The sequence below is a fragment of the Bos mutus genome, chromosome 3 (assembly GCF_027580195.1).
Source record: "Bos mutus isolate GX-2022 chromosome 3, NWIPB_WYAK_1.1, whole genome shotgun sequence".
NCBI lineage: Eukaryota > Metazoa > Chordata > Mammalia > Artiodactyla > Bovidae > Bos > Bos mutus.
The window spans coordinates 17599533-17611859 of NC_091619.1; the positions used below are offsets into that span (position 1 = coordinate 17599533).

Consider the following 12327-nt stretch of genomic DNA (forward strand, 5'->3'; position numbering starts at 1 on the left):
TAATACAACTAAAAATAATAGTCACCCTAAGAGTTCTTTGTGAAGATTTAAGAATACAGAGATAAAATTAGAACTGCTGACAGAAGTACTTTTCATAAATATAAAGCAAATAGCATCTTTATAATTTTAAAAATAATGTTTACCAAGAGGAAATATTGATAAAGATTTTTAAAAAGTAAAAATCAGCAACTATAAATCACAGTATATAACTAAAGCAACCATAGGTGGGTGAATTTGTTTCTTTCAATTGTATCATATCTTTAAAAAACTAGGCTTAAGGACTTCCCTGGTGGTTCAATGGTTAAGAATCTGCCTGCCAATGCAGGGGATGCCAGCTGGATTCCTGGTTGGGGAACTAAGATCCCACACACTGTGGAGCAACTAAGCCCATGCACCACAACTAGAGAGCCCCCGCACCAAGGAAAGATCCCGAGTGCCACAACTATGACCCAAGGCTGTGGCTGTGCTTAGTCGCTCAGTTGTATCCAATTCTTTGCGACACCATGGACTGCAGCCTGCCAGGCTCCTCTGTCCATGGAATTCTCCAGGCAAGAATATTGGAGTGGGTTGCCATGCCCACCTCCAGGGGATTTTCCTAACCCAGGGACTGAACGCATTGCAGGTGTATTCTTTACCATCTGAGCTACCAGGGAAGCCCAAGGCAGCCAAAAACAAAACAAAACCAAAAATTATGCTAAGAGAAAAGAAACTAACTTTTACAAAGCACCTATCATGTGGGAAGCACTTTACATTTCACTGAATCCTGATAACAACCTAAAAGTTTGAAATCATTATCAAACTTTATGATAGGCTTGGGCAAAATAAGTAATTTTCCCAAAGAAATGTTGATACATAGAGACAGATATAAGCCAAGACAGTCTGGCTGCAAACCCTGTGTTGCTTCCATTATACCATGCTGGCTTTATTTTACAAAGAAAAATAGCAGGAGAGAAAGAGACTAGGGTTTAGAATATAGGGTCCTATTAGTAAGGAAATGTGCTTCTTATAATAAATGGCTTAGAAACAGCCATTTCCCAAAGGACTCTCATTCCCAAGTTACTTAGTGTCAGTGATACCACATTTTGTCATGTCTCAGGAACTTTGGAATTATCTCTCATTTGTTCTCTCTTGTTATCCTTATAGCCAATCTGTCTCTAAATTATTTTCTCCTTTTGATATTGTCTTTCATATTTGTCCTTCTGTACATTTTTACTACTATGAAGAGTTTTTTAGCCTCCCTGGTTTTAATTTTTTCACCTCCAAGGCATCCTTATTAGATTAAATTTCCTAAAATACTACTTTCATCATATCAACTTCTATATAAGACCCTATGCTGGATCTCTTTGCCTATCTCAGCAAATACAAATTCCTCTGACAAGCGTCTTCATAAACTAGCTTCTGTTTACCAATTCAATTTTATCTCCTATTTCTCTTCCACACCCACTCTCAACAGGTCATGCTGTTTATTATTTTTTTGCATACTTCTGCATCTTTGCTTTGCTGAAATCCTCCTCCAGATTCTATTCATTATTTACAGTCCATCTAAATATCACCTTCTCTAAGAAACTGTCCCTAATAACCTCAAATCTTACTATAGTCAGTACCACAACTCTGACTTAAATATTAACTTAAAATGCTGCCTAATTGTCTGATTATGTTACTTTTCTGCTAAAATCCTCTGATAGCTCCTGTCATTTTAAGATTAAAGCCCTATCTCCTTTCAATGGCCATAACCAGGACTCAATCTGTCCTTCTGGCTTATCTAAGACCATCCCTTATCTTGTATCCAGCACTAGCTACATTGAGTTAGTCTCTGTTCCCTTGGCTTTTTTTTTTTCTTAACATCTCCATGTCTGCATTCTCTCTGCCGAGAATTTCTTTTCTTGCAAGTAATATCATCGTCTCTAAGAAGCTCTAAGAAGCCACATCCTTACAGAAAATAGCCGTCTTTCCTCTGTATTTCCATATCCCTTTGTAATACCTCCAGTACAGCACTTATTGCATATATTATAACTCCTGGTTTACATTTCTTTCTCCCTTACTAATATGTGAACTCTTTGAGGAAAAAGATGGCATTTTATTTCTTTTTGTTCCTCTAGATACTCATTGTACATGGAGCAGGCATTCACATGTTTGTGGAATAAAAAGCAGATGCTCAATAGTATAAATTTCAGTTCAGTTGCTCAGTCGTGTCCAACTTTTTGCAACCCTATGGACTGCAGCACGCCAGGCTTCCTTGTCCATCACTAACTCCTGGAGCTTGCTCAAACTCATGTCCATCAAGTCAGTGATGCCAGCATTTTAATAGACACTGTATCTTTAAATCTTCCTAACAATCCTGTGAGATACATATCATTATACCTATTTGACAAATAAGGAAAATGGCTAAGAAATTAAGCCAACAACTCCAGGTCCCAAAGCCAGCAGTGGCAAATCAAACACTAAAATTTAGATCTTCTGATTTTAGTCTAGCATTCTTTCTAGTTGACTGGGTTGCCCTCCTAAACACTCAGTTAATCGCCTGAACCCTTAGGGAGTGCACATTTTTTCTTCTCCTGTGCCTCTTATCATCTATCTTGTGTGTGTGTTAGTCACTCAGTCGTGTCCACCTCTTTGGAACCCCATGGACTGTAACCCACCAGATTCCTCTGTCCACGGATTCTCCAGGCAAGAATAGTGGAGTGGGTTGCCATTTCCTTCTCCAAGGGATATCCTCCCCATCCAATGACAGAACCTGGGTCTCCTGCAGTGCAGGCAGATTCTTTACCATCTGAGCCACCAGGGAAGCCCATCTATCTTAAACAATCCTAATTTGTGTTCCTGTCTCAACTCCTTGTTAGACTGTAAATTCCATGTTGGTTAAGAAGGATTACTTGCCTTCGTATCACCTGCTCTGCTTGCCACAGTGGCTTACTACAGTAGGTGCTCATCAAATTGGACCGAACAGATACCTGGAGAGCACTAGAATGGTCGTTCTGACAGGCCAGTTCTTGTTCAACCTCTGAAACCTCCAGCAGATTCCGCTCACTGACCAACCGAGATAGTTCTCCAACCACTGTCACATGCTTTGACACAGTCCCAGACATCTTCTTGAACTGTGGGTAATTCTCAACAAAGGCCTGCCATGAGAAAAATATCAATTGGGGGTTCTCTTATTTCTTGAGGACAGGCATGTATGAAGAAGAGAAAAAAAAGGAAGGGATTATTCTTCTGCCCAGACTAAGGCATCTAAAACTTTCAATCACACAGCATTTTATTATGCATAAGAAGAGAAGGACTGGTATATGTCAGTAGACTGAGTCATTAAATAGTTCAAATATGACTGAGGAATGGAAAGAAGTTCATGGCTTACTATGAAGTTTTTACTATATTGTTTCCTAAAGAGAAACAGAAAATAATCTTGAACCAAACAAAAGGAATCAAGGCAGAAATCAGACCCAGAATATTCCAGAAATGTTGCTTACATGAATAGTTCCAAAGTCTTGCATGTTAGTCATCCATGTACATGTTCAATTTACCTTCATGTCTGCTATTGATTCTAGTTTTTGCTGTTCTTTTGGTTTCTTCTTCTGAAAGTCCTCCATGAGATTCTTTATATTGCTGCCAATCTCAGCAAAGTTCAGGTACATATTCTGTGAAAAAGGAAGTTGCACACACAGTTCTATCCACTAGGCTGACTTTCAGACAATTTAAAAGGAGTGAAAAAGAACAATGAATACAGTTAGAATTGAAGGGCAAGAAAATTTCATTGTAATTACCAAATCTGGATATTGGCCAGGACACTGGTGATGAATACCACTACTAATCTCACAAAGAGCTACGGATAGGAGGGCGGTAAATAAATTGGGTTATAATTTTTAAGGTATGAAACAAAGTACATGATTACTAAGAAAAAAGTATTGTTAAAGGGTTAGAAAAAAGTCTTCTGTCTTTCCTTGAGATGCAGTTTATCTATAGGATGCCTCTCGCATCCTTCCACACGAAATCCCACACCTGCTCCCATTCTAACAAATCAGGACTAACCTCACATAGAAAAAATTAAAAAGAACTCTAAACCACTTACGTTAGCATAGAACTCATCATTTTCAGCAGATAAGACCACCTCTCTCAAATCTTTACTGATTCCTGGCACTCTGGAAAGATCAATCCGATTGTTGTTTATACCCAGTAGTTCATGGACCATGGCCTGGTATGTCCACTAAATAAAGAATAATGACAAAAAAATTGGTAACTGACAAAATGTGGAAATATTAATTGGCAGGAAAACAAAAACTGATAATATTCTTAGTAAACTAGTCTTTTTTACATGGAGGCTCTCTAGCTCAAATTTTATTAATATTTTGTGCTATACTAAGCATTAAGATTCTCGTTTTAATTGGTTAAACATCCAAAAGTCAAAATACTTTTAGATTTCACACTTTTGGAAGAAGGGCAGCCAGATTAATATTCCTGATAGAAAGAAAACAAATTAGATCTATCATTAGCTCCAATTTTTGCCTGTGAATTAAGAGCATATTTTTGGCTTCACAGATAGGGCTATATTGGTACTGCAGTTATAAGCTGTACCATTTCCTGTATGCTTCTGTGGTTTTTCTGCAGCATGAGAAGTATGTTCTTGCAGATCTGAGTAGTGCTATATTTATCCTGGGAACACTAATATTATCAGAAAAAACCCTGTAGGTTGATCAAAACATGCATATTCAGAAAGTTGCCTGTGAATCCATTTTATTTTATATTTTTACTTAATATGCATTGTGAAGAAGGACTGGTTTCCAGTTTTACAAAATGTGAACTTATTTGGTAAAATTGAAAAGGAGAAACCCCAAAACTTGCCTTCTCACCTTTTATGGAGAATAGGTTACTTTTAGTCATAGGCCCATTAGAGAAAACTAAGTATTTTCCAGCAAATTACCCCCTAAACCTAGAGTCTAAAACTAAATATTTATATATGTATAAGTGTATACATATATAAATAATCTAGATTTGTTATAATAACTTAAGACGTTATAAAAGAAGGTGCTTTATTTCCTAAAATATTTGCCAAGTGAATCCTTGAAAAAACAAGTTTCATTAGAGCATTTAAAACAAGTACAACAAAATGTTTTATGCTTCCATACACAGCATCCTGTGCATGCTTTTGCCATTAGCACATACTTCATAATTAAAATGATCCATTTACTTTCTCTTCATTGGATCATGAACTCTTTGAGAACAGAGACTGTATCTTTTAACCTTTTATCTCCTGTACTTAATATAGTACCTGGTACCTAACAGGTCCTCAGGTTGAGTGAATGATTGCTTTTCTTTGGGAAACAGAATTAAAGGCAACTATTTTTCTTTCTACTTTTTTACACTGTCAAATTTCTTTCATTATTACTAAAAGTATATAAAATATGTAAAGTTATATTACTTTGAATTTTAAGAATATAAGGCAGTCGTATTATAGAGAAGTTGTACTCCATAGCCACAGATTTCCCCTAGCATTAACATTATTATAAGCTGAGATGGAACTGAAATATAGGCTGTGCCTTTTCCTACAAATTTAAAGTCACTATTAATAAAGCATCTACAAACTGTAAGGCACTGCACTTGAATTCACAGAACAAGCAATAGTAAGACAGAGTCTGCCTTGAAGGGATGTACAACCTAGGAGAATGTGAAAACAAACGTACAACATAGTGCAGTATGAGACATGAGAGAAAAAGTTCTACAGTAATTCGAAGGAAAAAAAAATCCTATCTGACAAAAAAGTAAAAGCTTCAAGGAGATGTTTCAAGTGGTTTTAAAAAATAAGAATTTTAAGAGGTGAAGATGGGGAGAGAATGTATTCCAAACACTCCAGAGTTCAGATCGAGGTCACAACATGAATAAAATGATGGCAGAGAATAATGAGGCATATCTACACAGTAGTGAGCTGCAGGTTTTCTATAAGGTTGAGCCCACATTATGAAGGATCATGGTGGTCAAGTTCAGGAATCTGTATTTAATTCAGCAGGCAAATGGGAAACAGGTAAGATTTTTAAGTCAGGAGTAATAGGTTAAGAGTTGTGAACTTTAGTAAAAGTAATTTAATAACATTGTATCTGTGAGATACATTATAGTGGAAAGCAATTAAAAGTGGGAAATCCAGTAGATGACTATTTCAGAATTCCTATAACACAGGGGTCTCCAACCCCTGGGCCGCAGACTGGTAGTGGTCCTTGGCCTGTCAGGGACCAGACTGCACAGCGGGAGGTGAGCCTTGGGTGAGCGAGTGTAGCCAAGCTTCATCTGCTACTCCCCACAGATCGCATTACCTGAACACCACCATACAAGGCCAGAACACCACCCCTCTGGCTGCCCTCCCCCTGAGCCCTTCTGTGGGGAAACTGTCTTCCATGAAACCTGTCCCTGGTGGCAAAAAGGCTGGGGACTACTGCTGTAAGAGATTAGTCACACCAAGGTAATGGCAATATGAATGGGAAAGAACAGATAGACACTGGAAAAGTAGAATCTACGGAACCTAGCGTGCATGCGTGGTCAGTTGATTCAGTCGTGTATGACTCTTTGTGACCCTGGCTCCTTTGTCCATGGGAGTCTCCAGGCAAGAACACTGGAGTGCCATGCCTTCCTCTAGGGATCTTTCCAACCCAGGGATTGAACCCATGTCTCCTGTGTCTCCTGTACCGCAGGCAGATTTTTCACTGCTAAGCCACCATGGAAACCCCAGAGAACCTAGAAGTTGCCTTACTTAGGAATGGTGGCAGAAAGAGACAGGAAGGATGAGGCAGAAGCAAGAGTTGAAGATGACTGTGGCTAGAACACTGATACCAGAATACTAGGAAATACAAGGCAAAAACAAGAATAGCTAAAAATAAGGAGGCAAATAAATGGACCATGTTCATTTCCACATCTGCATTTTGATGAACACCACTTGAAATCATCCTTCCATTGTGCTAACAAAGGGCTCTGCACCTGGTTTAGCAATGGGGTGATGGCATCATCGCAGCGATCTAAAATAAGTAGCAGCGGAGGGACCTCAGTCCGTCGGAATTCAAACAGTTCATATTCTTTAGTTATCACTTGCTGTGGGTAAGAGAGAAAGACGTTTGGTAAACCAATTGATAGCAGATAGAGATGACATAAATAGAAAATTCATACATAAAAACCACATTTACAACAGTTATTTTGCACTTTCATAGGCCTTCCATAAAAGGATTCAAAAGCTTGACAAAATTTTAGTAGCATTCTGTTTAAGGAGTTAGGATTTGAAACTCTTATTTTACAAGTGGTTTAACCGGATCAAAAGAAGTTAAGTAGCTTGCAAATGTTTCCTGAGTTAAACCTAAGAATCTTAGCTCTAATTTGTTGCCTTAGGTCTTAAAATATAATTCCTACCTCTTTGCCAATAAACCTAACAAATCATCTCCTTGGTTTCAGATAAAATATTCCTTTAGTTTTGGAAATATGATAAGGAAATGAATGGTCTTGATGTTTTGGAACTGGGGATACAGAACGCCATACCTTAACACATTCTGCAAGTCTCTTTGCTGCTTCTGATGAAAGCTGATAACGAATCATCGGACATTTCTTCAGAGATAAAAGGAGAGCTGTCAGTCCTTGAGTTGTTCTGGATAGTTGGACTGGATCCCAATTTCGACCCTTTTTGTTAAAAACATACATTCATAGAACATATTTGAATTTTTTCTTACAAGTCCAATTACTTACTGAATTAACTTCCATCTGATAAACAAACAAAAACCTTCCTTCTTTCCATACCTGGCAGCAACCCAAAATATTGAGGGAAAACAAATGTGGATTCACAGCAATGTAATCACCATAAAATTCCTACAAACAAAGCACCAAGATCAGTCAGTTATTCCACAAGCTCCTAACTGTATCATGCAATAATATTTTTCATATGTGATGTAATACTATGTGATACAATCAAGTTGGAGGAAATGCAGGTATAAAAAAGAAAAATTGATCAATTAACAATTGAGTAACAATAGTCAATGTGAGGGGATTAATAAGACAATTATAGAATAGAAGCAAAAATAAATCTTAAAAAAAACCCAATCAAAAAACAAAAGTTGTATAAGTATACATATCATATTTAAGGAGACTTTTCAATTAGTAAAAATAAAACACTGCTAAAGATATACAGTGTTACACTCAGATGAGTAAAAACATTGCTGTCCAATGTATTCTCATGAGGGAGAAAGTGATTTAAAATAGGTCATTCTTTTTTATTCATTTATCACCTAGCACATCCTTCTAAAAATCCAAAACTTGCTTATTTGCTCCCCTGAGGATGATATTCTTCACTGAGGTGATAAAAATGTTTAAAACATTTGTGCTAAATGTGTTCAAGAACACTAAAGGGTTTAAGAAGGAAAAGGTAACATGAAATGTTCTAATGTGAGGTATTTCATAGCATGTAGAATATTAAAGAGTTTCCAAGTTTTAACCTAATGACCAATCTGCTTATTCCCAAAGCAAGATAATCACAAACAGAACTTTAACAAACCTCATTCATCCTTTACTTCCTATTCTCTTCCAATCAGACATAAACTATAACTGTGCAGATGAACATTCTTATAGCATAGCTCATAAGACTGCCTTTATAAAACATAACTGCCTCTGACTCCAACCCTCCCTACCAATCCAGTACCATTCCAATCTCCTTATTCCCACTGACTTCTTTAATTCTATTCCCATTCAATTTGATACCTCTTCCAAACTTTCTATATATATATGAGTAGAGTGTGATGCAATGCGCATTTATTGTGTCTGATCAACAGCTTCCTTTCTTAAGAGATAAGCACTTTCCTTATTTATAGACTCAAATCTTTCAAAAGGGCCAATAAAAGAGATGTGTTAGAGGAACAATGTATTTACCTGAACCTCAGCCACAACTTCCTGTTCATCAGCTTCAGCTAATGACTTCACATCACTCTTGCTTATCACATTACTGAAATCTGAAATAGACATGTAAGATGTGGTTTACTCAGAGGAGATAATTTTTGTTACAATTAGACATAAAGGGGCCTGACAGTTAAAGTCTAATAAACTAAGTGAAGTTTAGTATATGTGGTACTATACTTTACATTGTGGTATATGTCAAACACTTTCACATTGGAATGAATAACACAAATATGTTTAAATCTGTAAATTCATAATACTTAAAAAAAAGGAACCATCATTATAGGCATTGGAGGATGCCAGGAACCAAATCATTATATTGAAAAGAGCAAATACTTAGGAAAAAATAAGTATTTGTCCTTTTATATCCCAACTGTACCATCAGATAACCAAATAGTATTAATAGATGAGGGGAAACTCTTTATAGCAATTTTCCAGCTAAAAAGCAAAGCAGGAATGATAACAATAGAATTTAAAACACCATTTTTTTTCCCCACTCCTAATGAATCAATGGATAGAAATATTGAGCATTAACCTTTGCTAGTGTCACAGTAAGACAGTCAACGGAAGCACACAACACTGCTGATGAAAGTCTTGTCAAAAAGAAATCAAATCTGAATTTAATTAAACCTGTGTATCCAAGTACCAATTTATAGGAACTGAAGGACAGTTCTTTAAATTGCAAAGAGCATGTTAAACTATCCCATGTGGATGTAATCAGCAAGATCCAGGCTGAAGGAAACTAACAGAAGGAGGTGGTTTAGTGGTTTATTCAATAAATAGACTGTGTGGGGGTGAAGTTAGAGAGAGGAACTATAGAAGATTCAAGAAATTTCAACAATGTATCTTCCAATAGCAATGTGTGGACCTTGCTGCTGCTAAGTTGCTTCAGTCTGTTGGACTCTGTGCGACCCCATAGACGGCCTCCTCCATAGACGGCCTCCTACCAGGCTCCTTGCTATGATTCTAATTCAAACAAACTGAGCAGGGAAAAAAAGGCATGAAAGAATTTGAAATTTGAGCACTGAATGATGTACTAATAGTATGTTTTAAAAACGAGTCCCTATCATTTAAAGATGCACATGGAAATATTTATGGATGAAATCATACAACCTGTTAGATTTTCTTCAATATAATGTTGATGAGGGAGTAGATAGCAGTACAGCTAAAACAAGATTGGTCATGGTACAGTAACTGTAGAAACTGGGTGATGGGTACATTGGGATTTATTAGGCTATTCTGTCTACTTTTGTATATATTTGAAAACTTCCACAACAAAGTTTTTTTAAAAATAAAGGATGGGATACTAATACTAATACAAGATATTTAGTACACATAAGAATATACAAAAATACAATTATTAGAAAATGACATAAGCAGAAGGCCAGTTTAGTGCTGATATAAACTGTGCTGAAAGTCTATAAAGAATAAAATCACTATATATAAACTCATTTTCAGTTCAGTTGCTCAGTCGTGTCTGACTCTTTGCAACCCCATGAATCGCAGCACACCAGGCCTCCCTGTCCATCACCAACTCCCGGAGTTCACTCAGACTCATGTCCATCGAATCAGTGATGCCATCCAGCCATCTCATCCTCTGTTGTCCCCTTCTCCTCCTGCCCCCAATCCCTCCCAGCATCAGGGTCTTTTCCAATGAGTCAACTCTTCGCATGAGGTGGCCAAAGTACTAGAGTTTCAGCTTCAGCATCAGTCCTTCCAAAGAACATCCAGGGCTGATCTCCTCTAGAATGGACTGGTTGGATCTCCTTGCAGTCCAAGGGACTCACAAGAGTCTTCTCCAACACCAGAGTTCAAAGGCATCAATTCTTCGGCACTCAGCTTTCCTCACAGTCTAACTCTCACATCCATGCAGGACCACTTGAAAAACCATAGCCTTGACTAGACGGACCTTTGTTGGCAAAGTAATGTCTCTGCTTTTCAATATGCTATCTAGGTTGGTCATAACTTTTCTTCCAAGGAGTAAGCGTCTTTTAATTTCATGGCTGCAGTCACCATCTGCAGTGATTTTGGAGCCCCCAAAAATGAAGTCTGACCTGTTTCCACTGTTTCCCCATCTATTTCCCATGAAGTGATAGGACCAGATGCCATGATCTTCATTTTCAGAATGTTGAGTTTTAAGCCAACTTTTCCACTCTCCTCTTTCACCTTCATCAAGAGGCTTTTTAGTTCCTCTTCACTTTCTGCCATAAGATATCTGCACATCTGAGGTTATTGATGTTTATTTCAATTAAATAAAACTGTGAAATTGCTCCACCCAAGACATTTCAACAGTCTATTTTTCCTAGGCTTAGTGCTAACTACTTTAACATATACAATTTTTCCCTTCGACTTCATAGATTCACAGCCTAAATCAATCTCTAGAACCAGAAGAGTAAATACTAGATTTATTATTCATTATTAATGTTGGCCACTGTATCAGATAACTCTTCAGAGGAAAAAGGAGTCTTTTATCTCATGATCTATTCACTTTTTAGTTAAGACACTCAGCAAAACAGTGATTCTATTAAATGTGCACATAGATTTGGCAGCATGGAGAATCAATCTCTTTCTATAAATGTGTGTGTGTGTGGCTGAATACAAAAGTTTCTATACTTTCCTATCCTAAGTACCTAGCTTGTAAACAGATTAAAAAACTACTGAATGACTAAATATGTATCAGAATGGCTAAAATGAAAACCAGGGACAACACTAAATGCTTGTTAGGATACAAAGAAATTAGATTGCCTGGATATTGCTACTGGAAATGTAAAATGGCATAGTCATTCCAGAAAACATTTAGTTGTTTTTTAAAACATTAAACATGCAGCTATCATATGACCCAGCAATTGATCCCTGGGAATTATGTATTACAGAGAGATAAAGACTTACGTTCACACAAAAACCTGTACACAAATATTTATAACAACTTTATTTGTATTAGCCCAAACTAGAAACAACTAAGATGTCCTTCATTATGTGAACAGTTAAACAAACTGTGGTACAGTCACACCATGGAATAAATAAAAAAAATTTTTTTTTTAAATCAAGTATTGATACACAACAACCTGGATGAATTGTTAAAGAATTATGCTGAATGAAAAAAAGCCAATTTCAGAAGGTTATATACTGCATGATTCCATTTATACGACATTATTGAAATGACAAAATTATACAAATGGAAAACAGGTTGGTGGTTGCCAGAGGTTACTGAGGAGGCTGGGATGGGAGGAAAGGAGACAAAATGCAACGTGAGGGATCCTAGGAAGATGGAAATGCTTTGCATCCTTACTGTATCAATGTCAATATGGTATGATGTCATACCCAACTATAGTTATGTAAGATGCTTCATTAGGGGACACTGGGTAAACAGTATATGGGATCTATGTATTATTTCTTACAACTGTATGTGAATCTACAATTATC

The 12327-nt window shown here is 37.0% G+C and overlaps 1 protein-coding gene across 1 annotated transcript in view; it reads right to left on the reverse strand.

Moving 5' to 3' along the window:
- Positions 1-12327, reverse strand: part of VPS45 (vacuolar protein sorting 45 homolog) — a 67478-nt gene that overhangs the window by 50659 nt on the left and 4492 nt on the right. The window contains exons 4-10 of the mRNA XM_005894878.3: positions 8881-8960; positions 7759-7827; positions 7504-7641; positions 6955-7065; positions 4064-4198; positions 3519-3632; positions 2952-3119 (exon numbers count right to left, since the gene is read on the reverse strand). Coding sequence (XP_005894940.1) covers positions 2952-3119; positions 3519-3632; positions 4064-4198; positions 6955-7065; positions 7504-7641; positions 7759-7827; positions 8881-8960 — 815 coding nt within the window. The remainder of the gene's footprint in view (positions 1-2951; positions 3120-3518; positions 3633-4063; positions 4199-6954; positions 7066-7503; positions 7642-7758; positions 7828-8880; positions 8961-12327) is intronic.